This window comes from Lutjanus erythropterus, chromosome 6 (assembly GCF_056507025.1).
Source record: "Lutjanus erythropterus isolate fLutEry1 chromosome 6, fLutEry1.hap2, whole genome shotgun sequence".
Lineage (NCBI taxonomy): Eukaryota > Metazoa > Chordata > Actinopteri > Lutjaniformes > Lutjanidae > Lutjanus > Lutjanus erythropterus.
In genome coordinates, this window is record NC_139322.1 from 8,349,148 (window position 1) to 8,372,386 (window position 23,239).

At 42.1% G+C, this 23,239-nt stretch overlaps 1 protein-coding gene across 1 annotated transcript in view; it reads left to right on the forward strand.

Moving 5' to 3' along the window:
• The window catches only part of plxna2 (plexin A2), a 265,500-nt gene that overhangs the window by 171,527 nt on the left and 70,734 nt on the right, over positions 1 to 23,239 (forward strand). The window contains exons 10-14 of the mRNA XM_084720421.1: positions 68 to 268; positions 1,888 to 1,984; positions 2,294 to 2,493; positions 14,251 to 14,402; positions 20,584 to 20,701. Coding sequence (XP_084576547.1) covers positions 68 to 268; positions 1,888 to 1,984; positions 2,294 to 2,493; positions 14,251 to 14,402; positions 20,584 to 20,701 — 768 coding nt within the window. The remainder of the gene's footprint in view (positions 1 to 67; positions 269 to 1,887; positions 1,985 to 2,293; positions 2,494 to 14,250; positions 14,403 to 20,583; positions 20,702 to 23,239) is intronic.

Here is a 23,239-nt window from a genome sequence, read left to right on the forward strand (position 1 = left end):
ACGATTTTTGTTTTTCTGTTTTGTTGGCATTGACGTGTGCTCTCTGCCCCGTGTTTGTTTCCTCCAGGACTGTCCCCAGCTGGTGCGCTCTGAGGAGATTCTGATCCCAGCGGGGGAGGTGAAGCCTATCACCCTGAAGGCCAGGAACCTGCCTCAGCCTCAGTCTGGCCAGCGAGGCTACGAGTGTGTCCTCCACATCCAGGGGGTCAGCCATCGAGTAACAGCTCTGCGCTTCAACAGCTCCAGCGTGCAGTGCCAGAACAGCTCGGTGGGTCGGATGATGCTTGCCCAGATTGTGTCAGATGAGGTGTAATTGGTGATGCATGACTTGTTTGCGTATGTGTGTGGTTCTTTAATTCAGAGTGTCTATTTGCACCCGGGTGAGAATAAGGCACATGACACCTATTCCTCTGTTCACACCCCGACCCCTTAGATTAGTTTACCTGCAAAGAGAAACAAATTTGCTGTAGTTAAAGAGACAGTTCACCCCAAAATCAAAAATACATATTTTTCCTCTGGCCTGTAGTGCTATTTATCCATCTAGATTGCTTTCGTGTGAGTTTTGGAGACATCAGACATAGAGATGTGTGTCTTCTCTCTAATATAATGAAACTAAATGGCACTCAGCTTGTGAAAAAAAAGAAAATCAAAACCAATGTCTCTTCATGAAAATCATGACCCAGTAACTCAAGATAATCCACAGACCTTGTGGTGAGCAGTTTCATGTAGGAAGTACTTTATTTCCTTCAGTAGAATCTACCAGAACTACTTTCTTTCTGCAGTAGAATCGACCACAAGGTCTGTGGTGAGCAGCCTATTATGGATTAGAAGTCAGACTTAGTTGACTGATTATTTTTTAATCATTATTATTTTCAGTTTTCAGTCACAATTTGGTTAGGTTTAGGCAACAAAAGATCAAATCAAAAGATCATGGTTTGTCTCTGCAAGGCCCACACTGGTGCGAATAGCATTTTTGGCTACGGACACCTGGGTGTTTCTGCCATTCTAGGCTATACACACCTCGTTGTAGATAGCCACATTGGATATTCCACCCTGGGTGCAAATACCCACACTGGCTATTCCACCCCAATACAAATAGCCACATTAGCTACTCCACCGTGGGTGCAAGTAGCCACAATGGCTAGTCAGCCCTGGGTGCAAATAGCCAAACGATATTCCACCCTGTGAATATCCACATATCCACAGTAAATTTAGGTATTATTTATTTAAATACACATTAGTGATTATGTAGTATTTTATATTACCACCTGTAGAAAATGCATGCCATACCCCATTTCCACAGCATGTGTGTGTGTGTTTGTGTATGTGTGTGTGTGTGTGTGTCATTTACTCAGCGGAGACATAGTGGATGCAGCCTAGGTAATTACACTGGAGAAGACTGCAGCATGACTCTGCCCTCCAGTCAAGCACAAACTGACTTCTGCAGTATATTCCCAGAGGAACCGCAGACGTACACATTTTACTCTCCTCTCTCTCTTACTCTCACACGCACACACACACACACACACACACACATACACATACATACATGCGCACAGACACACATGCACAATGAAAGTCAGGCTGGAATTAAGGGCATAGGAGGCAGTTAAGGACAGCATCTCCAAAGGCCAGAAGGGAAGCTCGAGCTTCTGCTCAACTGTCCCATTTCTTTTGGCTTCTCACTTTGTCAGCTCTCTGATGATGAGATGATGTAACTTTGGGGTAACTTTGGAAGTGCTGCATCTACAAGGGATCATGGGAATTCAAAATCCAAAACCTCCCATTGAAACCCTCCTCTCTTTTTGTCTCTTTTCCACATTCACCCTCAACACCACCCCCATCTCTTCCACCCTCTCACTCCCTCTCGCCATCCTTCGCCTCCAGTATCTGTACGAGGGGATGAAAATCAGCGAGCTGCCTGTGGATTTCTCGGTGGTGTGGAACGGCAACTTCATTATTGATAACCCGGAGAATATCCAAGGTAAGAACAAGAGATGCTGCTGTCAACATGAGCTGGCAAACAGGATGAAGATTGACAAATCTAATACTTCCCATCAGATTCTCTGTCTCTGCAAATATTGTCTTTTCTAAGCAGAATTCAAGACACTGTGTGTATGTTAATCACGAGCACGTCTTTAAATATGTGTTACTGGAAATAAAAATAGATGATATAGCTTGGGGGGATATTTCCCTCATAACAACCCTTCTGTCTGTTTTCCTTCAATAAAAGATTCTCTCCAAATACGTTTGTAGGTTTTTCAGTTGTGTGTTCTTTGGCTGTATCCCACAGTGCACCTGTACAAGTGTGCGGCGCAGCGGGACAGCTGCGGCATGTGTCTGAAGGCAGAGAGGAAGTTCCAGTGCGGGTGGTGCAGCGGAGAGGGACGCTGCACCCTTCGGCACCACTGCCCCCCCATCAATCCTTACACCACCCGCTGGCTCAACCTGTCCAGCAAAAATGTCAAGTGCACCAACCCACGCATCACAGAGGTCAGTACCCATAATCCTCTGTCTGTCGCTCCTGCCGGCCCACGCGCGTCCACCAACCAATCAATGTGCAATAAATCAGCTGCCACGTCGCTGCATCTCGTCCTACTTTTTCGTAGACGATCGTGAGGCACTCAGCTGATTCTGCAGGACTTTACCTTGTAACAGCTTCATAAAACACTGTCATTGGTGACAGAGGGTAGTGAAACCCATTTCTGCCAGAAAGACAAAAAAATATCACCATGGTAATCCATAATTATGAGATAAAAAGGCAAACCTGAGATTAAAAAAAGTCAAAGTTATTAGATAAACAGTCGAAAATCTGAGATAAAAAGCAATAATTATGAGCTAGAAAGTCAATTATAAAGTAAAAAATTAAAATTATAATAGAAAAGCATAATTATGACATAAAATGTCAAAATTATGAAACTAAAAGTCAAAATTATGAGATGAAAATGATCATTTTGACAAGACTGATTTGGGTTTTTTATCTCAATTAAGACTTTTCACCGTAGAATTTTGACTTTTGTCTCATAATCATGATTTTTATGTCGTACTTATGATTTAACATGGGTGCATTTTTTTCTTAATTACTCGCAGAAATGGGCTTCCATACAGAGGCGACACTATTACATGGTTAAAGACTCGCTTTTTATTCTCTCAAGCACATCTTAACCTCTAAAGTGCAGTTAACCCAGATTGCGTAATCTGGCACGCTCATTTTTTTTGGAAACAGTTATGCAAAAGTTGTATAACAGCAGAGATCTTTAGAGACGGGTAGGACTCTTGACAATGAAATGTCATTGAGAGGTATTGCATGAGAAACAGCTATGCTACTCTGCACCGATGTAGAATGAGAATGAGCCTCAAAGAAGCTCCCCGGGGTGCTGGGCTCACCTAATGCCTGCAGATTTGTAAACGTTTGGTGTCTCCCTGCTTCATCTTTTTCTTTTTTTCTGCATCTCTGTCTTTTATTGAGAGAGATGTTTTTGTTTGTTTTTGCTTAGAGCCACTGGAAACTAGGAATGTAATTTGGAGTCTAAGCATCTAAAAGTATTAGAAAATAGTTTTCATCCAAATTCGTAACAATGTTTTATAAGTTTTTGTACACTTTCCTGATATTAGGCACATTCATTTACAGTTGTATTATGGAAATTACACAATTAATTCCACAAACCAGTCATTAAGTGTCCAACCAATGGGTGCAACAGAACCTCTGTGCTCCCACATAAACTGGCCCTTTAAGTGTGAACCAACTCAGTATCTGGGATCCGTTATGTCACTCCAGATTCCTCTGACAAAAACAGTAATTTTACCTCTCAGAACACGGGAGCTGCAGGTCTACAGCTGCTTCGATCTGCAGCAAGTGGTATTAGTTTGGATCCAAACTAATGTATTGAAGTGCCAAAGTCACACAGTAACACAAACAGATCGAGGCAGCAGTAGTTCAGCAGCTCCCGTGTTCTGTGAGGTCAAATTATTGCTTTTGTCCACAGCAGTACATTGCTTAACTTCCGTGTCGATACACTGAGGCCAAAACTGCTCTTGAGAAGTGGTCTAAATAGAAAACTGAGCTGTTTTCTGAACTAGGTTTCCTAATAAATATGAATATTTATTTTCACTCAGATTTTTGTGGATGAAACACTCACCTTTAATAGCATATATGCGACTCACGCCAAATTCTCACAGGCTTTAAGAGCAAAAAAGCATATACACCTCTGCAAAATGTGTATGCTCGTGTACGTATTCTGTCCGTATGCTGTATGTGTTGCGCTCACAGGTGCACATTCATGTGAGAGTTCTTCTTACCCTCAGAGTTTATCCACAGGCAAGGGGCCTGACATACACCCTCACACATATATACGCACACAGACATACAATTTTAAAGCCCTCTCTCCTTGACATCTGCCTTCTCTTAGTTCAGTATGCTCAGTTGCCTGCTTACAGATTTTAATGTCCTTCTCATGAGGTTAATCCTTTTGAAAGTAACGTTGGAACCTACATATATTAAAAAGGGAACACAAAAAAACAAAAACGAAAGAGTAGTTAGCCAACGGTTGCAGTTATTTTAATATTTTGTGAGTCATAAAGACGACATGGAGGCGTGTGTGCGGTCCTCCTTTGGTTTTCCTCCCGCTCTCTCAGTTTTTTCAGGCTTCGCAACAATCCGGCCCAAAGGTTGGATGTCCTCCTCCACCTCAGCGACGCCAGGGTCGTGACCTGGAAGTGCTTATTTGTTTTCCCATGAGGTTGGCCCCCACTTGCTCCGGCCACGTTCTCGTCCCACCTCGTGGGCTTTGCTGTCACGGGGGAGTCGGGCCAGGAGGACATACTATTTAATTAGGCCCCGGTAACGCACCAGTGCGTCGTGGTTAACCCGCCAGACCCCTCCACCTCCACATCGATTCGTTTGGCTTCTCATTCCTCCGCCGCATACTCACATCTAACTCCAGCCAATTAAAAAGTGAAGTTAACGACTTGGTTAATTGATTTGCTATACTGTATGCAGATAAGAATGAAGAAGAAGGCCATCCTACCTCTTTTTAATTCTGCCTCTCCATCACTCTCCCTATCTGTTTCTGTCTGTCTGTCTGTCTGTCTTCTCTCCTCCCTGTGTGTGTCTCTGTGTATCACTATCTCCGACTCATCTGGGTGAATTAAATTATGCTCTCGTGTAACTCCATTATGCTTTCAGTTTGTCATTCTATGGCACATGCTCACAGCCATCCAGCGGGACATACCTCATTCCGCTCTGTGTTTTCATTAGTGTTATTATCACAGTGTGCGATTACCGAGGCCACCGCTTTCTTAGACCTTCATCTGTCACTCCGCAAACATTAAGGGAGGAAAAATGGGACGTTTACTGATATTCAGAGAACGCTTTAACACTAGAATGGCCAAGATGGTCATTTTGACCATTTTCAAATTTATTTGTGCAAATATATGTGTTGATTTGTCAAAGAAAATGTGATCACAAGGTCATACGACCACGAAAACTGCAGCGGTTGTGTTGTTTTTTGCATGGCATCATAGTCGCTTGTCTCTGTCAAAGAAACTTTTCAAACAGTCTCAAGTTTTATTCACTTGCCCACATAAAATAATAAATTGACTAAGTTGTCCTAATCAATAGAGTAATTGAATAATTTGAGAAATATAAGTGTTGGAGAACATAGTATGGTTCCAGCCTTGTCTCATAGATTGAGTATTTTTTGTGACTGTTCCAGAAGGAAATCTAGGACCGCCATTTTGACCATTTTCAATTTTATATGTGCGAGAACTAAATTGACTTGGCAAAGAAAATGTCATCTATTTCGGCCGTATGAGGTCATATTGACCACACGGAAATTCCAGCGGTTATGTTGTTAAAGTTTTGCGGGGCGTTTTGGTTGCTTCTCTCTGTCAAACTTTTCAAGCAGCCTCAAGTTCCATAATTTGTCTTAATTAATAGAATAAATTAAGAATTTAAAGGAACAAAGTAGAGGAGACCAAAAAGACTGTAAGTTCTCAAATTTTGACGCAAAATATTCTTACTTACCTAGCAGTGATCCCAACTTTATGGATTTTATTTTTTGCACATTTGAAAAAAAAATACACAAAAATGATTACGCTAACAAGTAGAAGTGTTTGCTTCTATATGTTTTTATGTTTCAGATCAGCTCATGTCCAGCCTTGTCTCGTAAGCTGTGATTAATTTCTGTGACGGTTCTAGGACGAATTCTGTTAAAAGTTTTAAAATAAAATGTTTAATAATCTAATAAAATACATCTAATTGTTTCTCGTTCTGAGTAATCTAAAATTTTAATGGTATCTCTGATGGTTATTGCCCTACAGAAAAGTACTGCTGTGAATATATGCAATCACTGCAGTTTACTATATGCAACAGCATACATAACTTTGCAAAATTTTCATGTTGGTGTTATTAATTTTTTTTAAAAGATATCCTAACAGGATAAATGCTTTAGTCTTTTCATTGGGTATTTATCATGGAGTTTGGAATTCAGAGGTCAAAATAGCAGCCTGTGGCTGTTTTAGTTTATGGAGTCTCGACACTTCTTGTGTTAAACTTTAACACTGCAGGGAGACTGTGTTAAGGTGGTGTTGTCGTTATTGTTGTTTTATATTTGATGACAGTGAAATGCAAAATTAGTAAAATGCTCATTGTTCATCTTTAAAGCAGATGCCCAGTCATATATTGATCAAAAAGATGGTGTATATAAAGAAAAGTACCTTTAGGTGCAGCACACCTTGAATTATTGGACACGTGTTGTTCAGTTGTATATTGATCGTAACTCCTGGTCTGTTTTAACTGACAAGCTATCACCTCAAGACATTTCCAGAAGAGCTGCAACAACATTTCAACTATATCAAATATCTACAGAGAACATCAGATGTGTGTGTCAATTTGTCAGAATCATGAGGGATTTTAGACTCGCTCCTGGTCAATAACCAGGCAGAAAATCCATTATATATCGAAGGGAAAGACACACCAGTTTGTCCACCTACACCAGCTGCAAGGCCTTGTATCCTGAGCTAGAGATGCTGGCCTGAGTGGGAAAAACTTGTTACCATAACTCTTGCCAACAAAATACAGTTTGTTAACCAAAAATCGATGCAGTGTAGCTGTCAAAAAAAAAAATCCTGGCAAAAATGTTATTTGCACCCAGATATGATAAAATGATTATAAATAATTTCTGACTGACTCATGATAAATTAGTGAGATTGTTGCAGGGTGAATCTTTCCTCTTAAGACTGAGAAATTGTGAATGAGAGCGAGGTGAGTTTGGAGGATTTGAGATGAGGGTGAAGTGAGGCAACAGAGAGAGAACAAAGGACAGAACAGAGGAACTGAACCATGAAAAGGTGGGAAGAACGAAGAGGGAGGAAAAGAGGAGAGGGAGGGGAGGAAACGGAGCCCCCGTGGGCCGTCTGAGCCCAGGTCTGTTTACAGCTGCAGGTGGCAAAACCAGCTCTGCTTTAATTTACATGATTCACATGAGCACGTACTTCAGATACACGCAGACACGCCAATGTTTCTCCTCTTCATTGCCGGTGAAGTCGGCGTTCGTTTGTGCCGCGCCCTACCCCCTTCGTCTCGCAGTGATTACAGTTTCTTTAAGAAGCAGACATCCCCCTGGTGGGCTGAATTTATTAATAAATTTGGTTTTGATTGTATGCACCGAAGCCCCCATCATGAGCTGATTTGTATACATACTAGCACATTAGTAGATGTGCCTACCACGAGATAGGCCTCTTGAATAATTAATGTTTCTATTAAGTGCCATGGTGCCTCCCACCATGAGCCATTAATATTGAAGAGATGTAAGCCTCTGCTAACAGCACAGGGAACGACATCAAATGAAGCTGGGAGTTGGATGGGCATATGAAAGGCATCTCCTCAATAGGCTTCGGCCGTGGCTTCTGTGCGAGTTTACAGTGTAGCAAAGAGGCTTCCCTGCCTCCCAGCGACAGTGAATATAAACATCTAGCTGTTGCCTTAGGACAGAGAAAAGTCGAGGATTCCTCTTTTTCTTTTCTTTCTTCGCCCCCCTCTCGCTCATGCGGCGTATGCAAGCTCATTGTTGATATTTTGAGCACCACAGGGATGCTGAGCCTGTCAGTCAGGATCATGGTACAACTGAACTCTCCTCAGTGCTGTAACCCTGAGAGGGATGCTCTACAGCACGCGTGCTTCCCCTCATTACAGTAAACAAGCCAAAAAGAAGAATGAAGCACAGTAAAGTGAGCCTTTAGCCACACAGCATGCAGTATAATGCTGACAGACACACGTCCACATAGGGTTAGGTATCGTAAAACAATACTTTCGAAACAGTACAGCTGAACAACCTTTTAAGAATGGCCTTTTTGTATCGCTAAGGCAAATGTCCGATCCTTGAAGGGTCGCGGGAGGCTGGAGCCTGTTCCAGCTGACACTGGGCAGGAGGCGGGGTGCACCCTGGACAAGCCGCCAGTTCATCACAGGGCTGACATATAGGGACAGACGACCATCCACAACCAATTAATCTATTAATTTGCATGTCTTTGGACTGTGGAGGACGCCAGAGTACCCAAATAAACACAAAACATTGTACAGACTCAAATGAACATAATCCCTTTCAATTGTCCCTTATAACCCACTAGAAGTGTGCAGTGGTGCCTGTATCTGCAGAGACTCAGCCTTCTCTGTGTATTTCCTTATTTTCTCATTATTTTTCTGTTTTTAAGACGTTTTAGCAACCCACAACGTTGGTATTCGCCATCCCGGGAATAAGACTTAATAATCAGCTACCTTTCTGGCACATTTGCAGACAGCTCGGACAAATCCTATCATAGATATACTGCAGATAACAAGTCATTAGCTCTGCGCCCCACCCCGCACGGTGCATCGCTCTGCTTGCCAGTGTGTCCGGTGTGTCGCCAGATACTTTCCCCCTTTACACGCAATTGTTGTTGTTGTTCCACGTCTTGCCCGCTTTTGGAATCCTTTCAAGCGAAATACAGCCACACTTTGGCCTGTTTAGCTCAGCATTTTAACAGGGTTTAAAGTAGCTACTAGCTAGCAGAAGGCGATCTGCTGGCAGCGCCATGTAGAGTGAGTATTGCTGTAATGTAAACTAGCGATGGCACGTATGGTATGTAACGGCCGCACCACTTTCAATAGACAGCTCAAGTGGCACTGAAATGAGGCACTGAAATCTGTGTTGTGAGTCCGAGTTTTGGCACCAAACCCTCCATCTACACCCTGCAATATGTTCAACTGGCCTGTTCAGACACGCAGCATCAGTGCACTGACTGCGGAAAACGCAGTAATCCACACATACACCCTTTATCCCATCATTTTGTGTCTTGTTTTCTCCTCTTAACACACTAAAAAACTCCTTTTCATCACAATCCCGTATCTCTTGGCGGACTACAAGACATTTAAGACCCCATAAAGTATTTAGGATGTAGTTTGTCCGGGGGAACAAGTGATCAGTGGGGTTTTATCAAGCCCATTAAATGCTACTCACAATTAAATGTGACATGCTCGAATTAGTCTGAGCGGAGTCCAAAGACAAAGAGATTAGCTGCAAGCTCCTAAATTGTATCAAGGGCTATTTAATTTCAAAAGCAAAATATCCAGCCATGGCGAGGATGGAAATACGTCTGCTGTCGTGTCGTGTAATTTTGGGAGAATCTCTTCAGAGCTTCGAGGAGATAAAACTGTAATAAATGTCCATATTAAAGGTTAATAATAAAGAATATACAGTAAAAATGCTGACACTGGACATTTTAAGAATAGATGGGGTGATTAAACATTATTAGCTCTGAATTGTCTTGGAGAATGCCATTCAGCTCTGTCAGCTACTGTAGTTACAGTGACAGGCTAGGCTTGCATAGCCTGCAGGCAGCTGGGGCGTCGCGTTGCCCTCTGTTCTATGTATTGAGTTTAGTCTTGGCTGCATCAGCACAACTTTCCCCACCATTACTTCAGCTGAATAAGTCAACACTGCACTGACACTGACATCCCCAGGCTGTTCACATCGACAGCCATTTCTCTCTGCCTCCGTAGTTTCCTCTTTTTTGCTCAAACTGGCAGATTATCTCCCCTAAAGAGACCCTTTCTTTTCTGGAAGTTTCCTTCTCGTGGATTAGAATGCCTCTTTTCACAATTTAGGCCATCTCACCCCTCTTTATTTTTTCTGCGGTTGTTGCCAAATCCTGCAGAATGTCTAAGGAAATAGTGGTGGTAAGTGGCCAACGCTCTGATCCCTCTGAGCTGGAGAAATAGATTATGCTACAGAAAGCGCGAGAGTGGGAGCGGGGAGTGCAGTGTGCAAGCTGACTGGCTGTTTGTTGGGAATTACCCTCTATTGACAGTGTGACAATGCCAGGCGGGCAGCGGCACTGCTCCTAAAAGGATTACACAGGGAGCATGGCATGGCAGCGCTGGGTGGGAACGGAGGGGGGAAGCGAGGGCGGCAGGGTGTGCATGCATGTCCAATGAGGCCTCCTCCTCTTCCTCTTCTCTCTCTGAAAGTCTGTATGCTAAGAGAAACAAGCAAGTTGGTGCTTAGAGGAGGAGGAGGATGTGTCACCTCGCCTGAGGGAGACAAGATGATGAAAGACAGAAAGCAAAAGACGGAAAAAAGATGCAAAGAAGAGGATGTTGCAGTTGACACAGTTGGGCAAACACCACTCCTTTAAAGATTATCTACAGTAGGGGAGACTGGGTACCATTGTAACACTGGGTTAGTTGTAGCTTTATCAGCTTTATCAATTAGAAAAGGTACACTCCCCTTTTCCCTTTGAGATCACAGGAGAAGTGGCATGTTCCTTGAGCAACATTGAAGATTTTAGACATTGCTAAAACAGTTAGCTATATAATTGCTGCTTGGGGTGTTGATAGTTGTGACAGTTCTTTGAAGTTATGAAAGCCTGCACCCCGGGGACAGCCATCTACATTTACCACAGCTGTGACAGTGACACGCACATTCAGGAATATTGTTCCTGATCCTGCAGAATAAGCTAATGCCATAAGAAAATAATAAAATAAAATATGATGTTAGGCTAATGAATAGAAGTTTTGACCTCTTGAAGTTGCTGTAGCTGGTCAGTGTGGAGTGTTGAGACCAAAGTAGCAGACTGAGTTAGCAAAGTTAATTCAACAGCTATTAGTTTGTCGTCACAGAATATATGCCTGAACGTATGAACCCTCATGTATGTATCTGAAGTAAAATGGATCGGTTTGTTCAGACAATGCAATTGCAATAGTGATGCTAATTTCTATTTCCCATTATGTGTTAGCATTGTGCTAACAGACTAAATGTCGTAAAAAAAAAAAGTTTTTGTTTCTGTTTGAATTGTGCTACGATTTACATGATGCTTGTCAAGATAATTTTGCCAGACAAGAACGTCACAGTTTGAGCAAATGAACACACACACGACGTAGCTTCAGCAGGTAACATAGCTTTTGGAGTGAGAAAGTCATGACCTGACTTACGCAACCACATGGTGTGTAGTCTTTTTAATTACATATCTTTATAGTCTTACTCTTCAACAGTTTTATGGCAAACAACGTCTATCTATACTTAAAAGTAACATCATATGCGTAACTCGTGGCACAATTCATATGGGATCAAAAGATTATTTGTCCCTTGGTGGTCCATTAGAAGGGATGGGACTTTGCCTCTCTGTGCTTAAGAGAGTCTGTTTTTTCTCCCATCATTATTGTGTAGTAGATGTACAAGTGAGTTTTATTTGTAGTCCAGTACTGTGTATCAAAGTTTAAGAGATCTAACACGAGCAATCACTGAGTTACTGATGATCAAACAAAAAATGTTACTGCCATCCCCAGTCTCCCCTATTTGACAGCAGTGGGTTCCCTGTGGTCTGCAAAGGTCATTCAGATCTGGTTTACAGGCGCTGAAACCACAGTCACATGCACAAGGACTGTCCTTTATAGATTTTGTTCCTTTGTTTGTGTAAGAAATACAGACACGGAGACAAAGAGCAGCACTTCTCTCACGCCTCCCAGCCTGGAGACATTGGTAGCGTCAGGCTTTGAAGTGCCACTTTTTCTGTGATCCACTCATGAATCAAGGCTCTATCTGCCAATGGGGAGCTCGGTCAAATGGGTTTCATGCATGGATTAGACTGTCTTCCTGTGCTTGGTCCACCGTGGGAAGGGCTCCATTTCAGCCTCAAGGGTAGAAGGAGGAGGTCTTCCAAGCTTTTAGCAGGCCCGTCTGTGTGATACAGCGCCGCCGTCCTGTCACCGTCCCCGCCTCACCTGTCATCCATCATGGTCAATCGGACCACGCAGAGTGGCACCCACATTCCCTCTGCCGCTCATCCCATTTTCTCTGCTCTCTTCTTCCTTTCTGTCCCTTTCTCTTCCCTCTGCTCTCTGTTTTATAGTCTATCGCCGCTCTCTCCTCCTCTCTCTCAGGCCCTTACATTGCTTATGTAACCATCACTAAGTCTACTCGAATAGCTGCTGCCATCGCCTGACATGGATATATTTAGCCATTATGTTTTCCCCCCCTCTATACCCTGCATGCCCAAGCAGTGCTAAAAGATTCATGTATTCAGACCCCTCAGGCGGTGCAGTGACACACTTACTTTACATCCAGAGCAATTAATGTCCACTGAATCTAGATTACAATGCCGGTGTCCCACAGGGAAGCCGCAATGCCCTAGTGGGTGCTGGAGGCAGGGAGGGGAGGGCGTTCAGCACCACTCCAAGGGTCGCCGTCACGTGGCACTTTGCGGCTCAGTAAGCGGGCACAACTGACTCTTGTTTTTTCCCCCTCTTCTGCTTGCATGGCCAGTAATAGCATATTGATTGTTTACATAGCACTAGCAGCTCCACACAGCAAAGTGACAGTCATCTCCTCCCCACTGCCCTCCTCTTCCTTCGCCTCCTCTATCTCCTTTTACTTTCCTGTCCGCCGAGCAGTATTGTCGACTCTCTTGGTCTTTCTTTTATCTCCTTCCTCTGTTTTCTCTCCCCTTTCTCCTCCGCCTCTTCTCCTCTCTTGTTTAAAGGGCTGGATGATGGCCAGGTCGGGCTCTGCAGCACAGAAGGCAGCGTGCCACCCTGTGCCAAGGTCACGCTGGGCAGCCATATTGTATTTTATGAGTAGGTGGTCTGCACGAAGCATTAATATGGCCCCTTGTTAGATTTATCATCCATGGCAACAGCAGTCAATTCTGAGCAGGCGCCTCTCCAGAATGTTAACAATCATCCCATTTTTTTTAATTGTGCAATTTCTTTGATTGGATTTACCATTGTATAGTTTATAGCAGGGGTCTCCAGGCCATGAACCCCTTAACTTTAGCTTTGGTCCACTCTTGTTTGCTCTTCTCTGTAGCTGATAAGTCAGCAGCAGTTGCAGCATGGCTAATGTTAGCTGCATTAGCTTCACTCTCTTTTTTGCCACTGGTTTCTAAGGTCGAGGGTATGTCAGAGTCTCTTACTCATGAAGTTACAAAATAATCCATCATGGCTCATAAGAGTGTCCTAGGATGTCCTAATCACCAGTAATTTGGATGTACTGTCTAAGTGGGTAAAGGCGACTAATAGTAAAGCTAGAACAGTTCAGAAAATCACATCACTTTACTGTAATGCAGCCCTTAAAACCAGGAAAAGATAAGACAGAATAATATCGATGTCTTGCCCAGCCCTACTTCCTGCTTACAGTGAACATGACTGTGTTTGTTGTTTTCTTCTACCGAGAGGTTTTACAGCAGTTGATAGCTTTCAGCAGTTAGTGATTACATTGAAAATAGGAATACAGAATATGAAATGTGGTTTAATCTAGATTACATTTACATTTTTTTATTTAACTAATTATTTTAGGAATTATGCATGATATTTCTTAAATTAGCGTTCTTTGAAACTCTCCTTTACCCCCTGCAGTAGTCCTACCTCCATTTGAGAGACACTGGTTTATAGCAAGGAGCTGCAGATTAAAATGAAATTTAAAAGTGTGGTCTTCGTGTGGGATCGCTTGTGTGTGGATGTGATGCCATATTTAGACAGCAGAAGCAACAAAACATTAGCTACTGTTGTGATTAGCGCATGCTCTCGGCACAATGACTCATGGCATGTTCTGACATTCTGTGGATGCAGACGTGGGAGCGCTCTTAATTGCTTTTACAGCCACCTGGACCGTGAGAGCATATTTACCCTTGAGCATCCGTGGAAATCTGTGTCTGAGATAGATGTCTTTTCACCAGCCACATTTGCAAGTGTGTTTTCTTTCTTATGACCTGTAGGTGACCCCAGTGGCTGGACCCCCAGAGGGAGGCACACGGGTGACCATCCACGGCACGAACCTCGGTCTGGCCTTCTCGGACATGGTGGGCAACGTGGAGGTGGCAGGGGTGAGGTGTACTCCTGTGGAGGATGGATACATCATCGCTGAACAGTAAGTCACACAAACAAGACGAGCACTAGTATTATTTTAAAACTTATGTAATCGCTCATACTCGTGCTGATTCCTAGAAATGTTTATTTTATTTGAAGGCTTTAAGGGATTGTTCGGATTATTTAAATTGAATTGTATGAGTTACTTATCAATAGTCAGTGTATTACCTGCAGTAGATGGTGGTCAGCAGCCCTCCAGTTTGGAGAAGCAGAGAGGAGCACCAGTGGACAGGATCAGCAGCAAAAAGCATTTTTTTGCAACTTAGAAATGATCCACCTAAAAACCAAATAATTATCAGTTTAAGTGTATACTATATTTAGAATATATTTTCATGGCTTTACATTGCAATCAGACAGCCGTTTCTGATGGCAAAATGGAAGCCATTACAGAGGCCTTTCCAAGCCAACCAAACTCCAGAAGCAAAATCAATAATTTTATCTTGCAGAATGTCGGAGTTTCTGGTCTACCACTGCCTTGGTCGGTTAGTTTGTTTGTTTTATAATGTGACTTTGGTGATTCCAAACTGAAATGCTACAACACCAAAGTCAAACAAACAGTAGATCCGCAACTCCCGTATTCTGCAAGGTAGAAATACAGATTTTGCCTATGGAGTTTGGTTCTTAGGAAGAGAATGTTCTAAATGTAGCGTACGCTTATATCTATATTGTTTTTTTTTAGGTGGATCCTTTTCTAAGTGGCTAAAATACCTTCTGTTGCTGACCCTGTCAGTTCATTGCTTAGCTTCCATGTTGGCACTCCTCTCTGCTTCCCCACACTGGGGGTGCGCTGACTGGAAAGTACTGTAGCTAATGAGCTACCTCATACAACCCCACTCCAAATTATCTGAACTATCCTTTTAATTCTTTCTTCAAGTTAACTGAAAGCATTTGGGAAAAGGTTTGCCACATTTTGTTCAGAATGCAGCGTGGAAATGGTTTAATTATTATTAATGATCACAATTTGTACACAGCACAATTCGCTTACCAAATCTCCTGATAGAAAACAATGCAGAGCTACAAGATAAACATGCATTAAATCAGTTATTAACACTCATAACACTGCACGTCTCGACTGTGGTTTTGGTACATCACTGTGTATGCGGTGTAGCAGCTAACAAAGTCTGATCCATATATGTGTATTGTGACAAAAAGCTGTTTCCACACCATCTCTGCCTTAATGAAGACTGGAGCAGGTCCAGACTGTCTGGCCCTGACATTGCTGTTCTCCCCCTGCAGCACACTAGCCCGGTTCTCTCCCTCTCTCTCTCTCTCTCTCTGCAGCTCATCTAGTCAGCAACAATCCCACAACAGCTGTGTGTGTTTACTTGTGTTTACCTCCCTAATTGTCCCATGCTGTGCATACATCACGTTAAAGTCTGTCCCGTTCACCCTGAACTAATGAAACGTTGCCCATGCTTCACAACTTGCCCATCTCCCCCTTGGCGAGACACGCAGACGTGTGCAGAGTAAGAAACTCGGTGCCTTATGGTTGTTTAACCTCCCCAGGTGATGCAGACCTCGCAAGGGAGAGGCGAGGATGTACACACACACTGCTGAAATGCTTTACTCTAAATATATATTAATGTGTTTGGATTAGGATTAGGTTGGATTGCCTTTGGGTATTGAGCTTTGTTGGTGGCGAAAATGTAATTCTTCATGAAAAAATCTAATCCTATAATAAGTTTTGAAGGATGCTATACAGCTACAGTAGTGCAAAAACACTCATTATGTAGCTACTATAGCTGAATAATTACACCAAGGAAAATCAATATGTTATTATGAGGAAAATATATAAATATAAAATGTAGTACAACAAGGCCGTTGTAAACTTATTACTTTGCACCACAGACATCACATATTACTACAGAAATATACACCAATATTTTGAGAGTTTTTAAGGGATGACAAATGCTCAGATATAGTCACGGCCCAGTAACATAAACTACCTTAATTTTTTTTCCCTAAAGCAAAATATTTCCCTCAGCTAAAGGGTTCAAGTAGGAGCATTGCTTAAAGCCACTTACTGAAGTGTTTGAACCAAGGCTTTCACAGTAGTTATTGTCATAATACAGCGTATGTGCACTTCAGTTACCATGGTAACACCGTACTTCTTGACAGCATTTTTGTCAGTGTTAGCTGGCTTTTCCAGAATGGACAGCAGAGAGAAGATACAAAGAAAAAGAAAGCCAAAATGGACAGAAGATGAGAATATTCTTCTCCTCAAGGAATATGAAAAACACAAAGTTTATTTAACCCAACAGCTAACTAATACGGACAAGCAGAGGATGTGGTAAGAAGTAAGCTAACTGACTAACTTACCAGCTAGCTCGTGTCTCGCTCCCCTTCTCAACATGACCAGTCTTTAGCTAGCTAGTTACATCTGATAGCTAATGTTAGCAAAACACAAGTCACTAGCTAGTTAATTATATCAGTTGTCACTAGCTAGCTAACCTATATCAGTCATTAGCTAGCTAGTTAACTAGCCTTATGCTAACATTAGCTAACTAAAAGTCCCCCTCCAGTCATGTTTTAAACAATATAAAAACAATATAAAAACCTCAGCCTGAGGGTTTTAAACTGAATTCTTCCTAATGAGAACTCAGTTTGGCCAGTAGAAAGATGCTGCAGTAGCATCAGTACTACTGTGTTGTTGTACTTTTCTGACTGCTGAAAAACACAAAAGTTGAGACGACTTCTTCAAAGCAGAAGTGGCTTTCACACACTCCTCTGAAGTAGTAACATAAAAGACACATAAATATGTATACTTTTTTTCTTTTTTGTCCGATGCAGTCCGGCCCGCCATAGGAAGCCTGGCGACTGAATTAAAACTCCAAACAAACAGCAACAGTCAGATGAGAGCATGCATATAATGAAACTAGAGCCAGTATGACCCCAAAAGGCCCCGAAATGAAAGTCAAGCTCAGAACATCCTCATGAAGACTCCAACTCCTTCGAAGTTTGACTAAAGGGGTTAGAGGTCAGTTTTTTAATTTCGCTCAGTCTATTTTTTTCACATGCTATATAAATGAATTCCCTAGCTTGTCCCCAACTGGATTAAAGTGCTGTCAGATCAGTGCGCCGCTGACAAATTGTCCCCTACAGCCAAGTGGCACATAGTGAATTTTAATTACAACTGCCCAGTAAAGAGCTACGACGTACTGTATGTTATATTCGTCAAATATCATAAAAAGACCAGTAAAATCCTGATTTAATTATCAGAATAACCAGTAAGTTAGCAATACTTGTGCAAACAAGTGTATGTGTGTTTATGTGTGTGTGACATATGTGCTATACCGGAACCATAAGACTGAAAGTATGTGAGTAACAGCAATGGTGCAGTGCTGAGCTGTTCTCTTTCTGAGGGCAGAAGTAGGCCAAGGAAAGAATTAGGGTTAAAGGCTCCTCTGAGAACCATGACTGTGATAGCCTGTGTGTGTGTGTACGTGTATGTGTGTCAGCTGCGCCTCAGTGTGCAGCCATACATTTAAAACTTTACTCAGTTCTATAATCGGCTCCAAGTCAGCGGAGGGAGGAGGAACTTCATGCTAACTGAAAGACTGAAAGGCAGCGTCTGGTCACATAAAGCCACTCAGGCCAAGGTTTCTCTTAAACTTTCCTCAAAGAATGCCTTAGGGGAAAAAAAGAGTTAAAAAAAATATTTAAAATCATTATAAGGATTTTCTTAGGGTGTTGGTAGAAGGTCCTTAGTGGCCATTTTCCTCAGAGACTTTTAAGGGACCCATACCAGTCTCTTGAAAGTGAAATAATTTGGGAAATATAAGACAGTAGGCGTTTTGGGACCAAACGGTTCCTGAAACTCCCTGGGAGGAACTGTCCACTGAAGAAGAACATCCTTTATTAGTTCCCCTTGAGGGAAATTCATTCATTCCGTTCTTAATTATTTTACACAAATGTGCAATTTTTGTGGGAGAGGTGGTAGAGTCGTGGAAGCCACTCAGAAACAGGCTCCCCGAGCAGCTGGGATTTGGTGCCTCGCTTAAGGGCATTCTAACTGTTGAACGCTTGGCCGCCACAAGCCAGTTATCCCTGTGGTAACTTTTCTGACACCTCCTGCTTAAAACCCAACAGCGCCCAGAAGGTGAACTGGCACGTCTCGAAGTCACCAGTCCATTCCGTACTTGTTGGTTTGAGCTGGACTTTAACCTGCCACCCCGAAAATGTTCACGCCCAAGGTTGGGCTAGAAACCACGACCCTGAGATGAAGAATCTCGTTCTCTACCGACTGAGCCAGCGGGGCTGGGGTGATCCCTCAATGCCTTACGTACTTTCAAGGGCTTTTTTTTAATTTGCATTTGCAACAAATATAGGAACGTTGAAGTTACATAGGCAGAAGTTCCTTCAGTTTAAAAACGCTTAATGGCTAAATTTATAATGATTGAGGAGAAGGAGAGGATATCAAGATGCATTTTTTGGACAAGAAGAACACAGAATAATGCATAATTTATTAAAGAGTATTGATTTAACCATCAGGCAGCATTAATAGCTAGCTAGCTAGCCAAATGGTAACGTAATCTGTCTTATACATTAACATTAGCTTTAGTTTTTGTCAACTCCTGACAAGGTGCTTCATATTTCTTCAGATTTCTCACACTGACAGCTCCGGGAGAGATTGAATGTTCAGTTCTGAAAAGCCAAACATATTTCCATAAATGTGCAGCTTCACAAAGGACCAGTGCAGTACAGCAGGTCTTTAGGTGAGGAAACAAGTAAGTCTTTGTTTCTCTGAGGGCTGGGGAGAAGAAAATATCATTTCTGTCAGCGAGTAAATCCTCCTTTAGCCGCTTTCTTCCATGTAGTTCATCCGACGAATCTCCCACAGTCATTTGTTGTAATTCGGCTGATCAGCGCTGGAGAAATAATACGTCTGCTCTGCTTCATGTGCTCGACTCCTGCCTGCCCCTGCCGTCTGCCTCACCACATATTCTATCTTTCTTTCCACACTGTGATCGCTTCTTGTACTTTATTACTCCCTGGCACCGCCGATCAATACGACGTCCTCGTTTTATTATGTCATTTGATCTAGTCACCTGCAGGGAAGGGTGACACCTGATCACATGGTATGATAAAGCTGCATTGATTCCACTGCGTGATTTACATTAGACGTGCCACACTGGCACAGCACCGGCGCTGTCGGGGGCCCGGTTGTTGGTGTGAAATTTACATCACTCAGATTGCGTGTGCTGGAGTGCCAAGGGAGGAGGAGGAGCACTGTTCTCATTTAGAGACTGTCATCGAGGGGGTCCTTGTCGATGTCTGGATGTGTCCCGTAATGAAATGAGTGAGACAACAAAAGAAGATTGCATTTAGAGTGGAAGAGAAATCGATACGGAGCAGAGAAGTGTTTTGATTACTTTCTCTCAACTTCGCTCAAGCATTTAAACATATAGACAACTTCTGAGCTTTAAGTTATTTTTAAAGAGAGATTGAATTCTCTCCAGTCCAGCTTTTACAAATAGCTGTTGGTATTTTTTTTTCATCCCAGCAAGCCTGGAGGGGATCATGTACTCGCTTCCATGTGTGATCACTGGACCTGCAGGTTGTCCGCAGCTAATTTCGAATTCTACTGGACTGATCAGCCTAATTTCTTTTGTGAACATTCATGACTGTAAGCTGAAGGACCTCTGTGATCGAGAATTTTTGAAAAACCTTTCTTATGAGTTTTATGCCTTTATGTTTTAATGGCCGGAGGCATTATATTTTCAGGACAACGCATTCTTGTGCGTGCTATATCTCAAGAACGCCTTGAGGGAATTTCTTCAAACTTGACACAAATGTCCACTTGGACTCAGAGATGAACTGATTAAATTTTGGTAAAGGTCATGGTGACCTCACTTAACACATTTTTGGCCATAACTCAAGAATTCATACCCCAATTATGACTAAATTGAGTGAATAAAATGATGAGGTGATGGCATTTTATATTGAAAGGGTCAAAGGTCAGCATCACTGTAACATCATCATGTTATGATATGATACTACTCTGTAAAAATCTATAAATGAAGACAGACAGACAGATGCTGTGTTAACATTGCAGTAGGTGCTTCACCATCTGTTGCCTGGCAGGGATCTGCACTCTACTGCGTGACTGCCTCTAGTTGCCTTTAATAAAACTTTATTTTGCACAGTGATGATTTTAATGCATTACTTTGTGTGTTTTGCAGGATTGTGTGTGAGATGGATCCAGCTCTCGTCGACACTAGACCTGGTCCGGTCCAGCTGTGCGTCGGAGAGTGCAGACCAGAACTGAGGGCTCGCTCCTCGCAGCTCTACTCCTTTGTGGTAATGACTGCAATTATTGCTCTGTATTCTCATATAACATAATGTATATTAGTAAAGAGTGATGCACTCGACATGAGACAAACTAAAGAGGTGCATTAAAGCAATACCAAATATACAGTTAGTCATTTAAAAGTGATTTGTACTTTTCTTGCAAAGCAATTGTTTATGCACCGCAGGCAAATAATGATGAGTGAGTTTCCATGACTACCGATCGTGTAATTAAGCAGCTCTGTGTATGCTTACTTGTTATTTTGCAAATAACATCCCTCCATTAACAGCACAGGGTTTTCAAGGGGTCTTCGTTAACGATCTCTGCAGCTCTGTGGTGGTAGATGCTGTTTGCCTTTATTGAGTCAGGATCATGAAGGCAAATTAATATACTGTAGCCTCATGTACTATACAGTTTGCAGAGCGGTGTTTTTTTTTTTTTTTTTACGGCCCACCAGCTGCACTGCGGTGAGTTAAACATTGCTCACGGTCGGAAAATGTTATATATTCTAAGATGTCTTGGAGGTATTTGTGTGTTTGTATAGTTGAGATCTCTGGTGTTTTATGCAGAAAGTTCTTGTAGGGGTGGCCAGATGGGGCCACTGAAAATCTTGGAGTAGCAGGAGAGTCTGAGCCAGCGGCTGACTGGCTATGTAATTCTTATTCCACTCACATGAACTATTACTATTAATATGCTTCTATTTGATATTTTACATTAGGACACTATCTATTTAAATACATATTAGTTCATGTGAATGAAATAACAAATGCATAGCCTGTCACGCTCCCCCAGACCTCAGTGGGGGTGGGACCAGTTTTACCAGGAATAGTACTAATATTTCACTGTAAAAATACTTGTCACATCAACGGCATAAAGAATACTGTAGGTTTTCAAAATAAAATACCCCATGCAGACTCACGGAGCCGTACCCAGTGCAATCAAGCAATAAAGTAGTGCGTTCAAAATGTTGCTAAAGTATGTAAGTATAATCAATAAAGTGCATTTACAGTATTTACAGAAGTAAAAGTATTCGATGCAGAAAAATGTCTCTTGTGACTGTTAAACTATACATTATATCCTTAGATTATTATTATCCATGAATTAATATAAATGCAGGATTTTATTTATTTATTTTATTTTATTATTTATTATGATTTAATCTGCTATTTTCTTCAATAATCAATTCGTTGGTTTGAAAAAAAATCTGAAAATAGCAAAAAATGCAGCCACATTTACCTGAAATAATAGAAAGGAAAAGCAGCTAAATCGAGTAGAGTAGATAGAACCATGAAATATTTCTGCATGGAAAAATACTTAGAGATGATCAAAATAGCTTTCAGTTTACTAATCGATCGATCAACTAATCGTTTCAACTGTGGTCGTACATTTTCATACATTTTGTTTGCAAAAATATTCATTTGCAATGTAACTAGTAACTTTAACAGACAATTGCGCTGGAATAAAAAGTACAATATTTCTTTAAAAATATTAGTTGAAGTAGAAAGTGGTATGAGAAGAAAATACTCAAAGGACAAGTACCTTAAATTTGTACTTATGTAAATGTACTGTGTTACTTTCCACTGCTCAAATTCTGTAAAGTCAAATCTCGCACAAAGTGAGAAATGAAAATAGTACATCAAATGTGACAGGATTGTTGGACGGGGGTCATAAGAGAGAAAGAAAGACAAATGAACAACCAACCTGCTGAAATGGAAATCAGCTCTCAGCTCGGCAGGTAAACATTATCTGCTCCCCATTCTCACACTTTGATGCACACATTTCCCCGTCTCTGTCATTTGCTGTCTGCCCAGCCTGCAGCTAACAGATAATCTACTTTTCCATTTGCGTTCTGTCACACCTTCACAATTAGCACTCCCTTAACAATTAACAGCAGCCAGTAATTACTACTGTTGTTTTCAGAGTACCTGCTTTAGCCTGCATACTGGAAGTCACACTTGGCTGACAGTTTTCCGTTTTGTCTGTGTGACGCTCTCAGCTCTGCAGAAAATCCGCGGCCACTTTTTCTCACCAGTGTTGGAGCTGCTGCTTTGGGAAGCAGTGGAATTCCTCGAAGAATTCTTCACAGAGCCCAGAATTGGCACCACTTGCAATTCCCTTGTATTGCAGGCCACCTAAAAAAAAAAAAAAAGAAAGAAATACACCATCACAGAGACGTTCTTCACTTTTCCCGACAAGACATACTCCCTGTGTGACCGTCTTTCTCAGCCAGCGATGCTTGAGCACTTGGCAAAGGGGCAGCGTAAATGACAGAGTGTGCATTTAGTTCTTTTTAAATTGTCGTTTAACGCTCGTGCACGCCGAGGTGCATGCGCCTGTCTGTGTAAATGTGTGCGCCTGTGTACGTGCACTGCAGCACGTGTTCTGTATGACGGGCTGTCTGCTCGGATTTTTCTCCATCTGTCTGTGTGACGGCGGGCTAGCTGCCTGCAGCTGTAAACACTAGTTATTTTCAGGCCGTCTTTAAAAAGCTTCACTCAGACACAACCCAGCAATGCACGACACACAGGAGGAGGATCTCTCAGGGACTC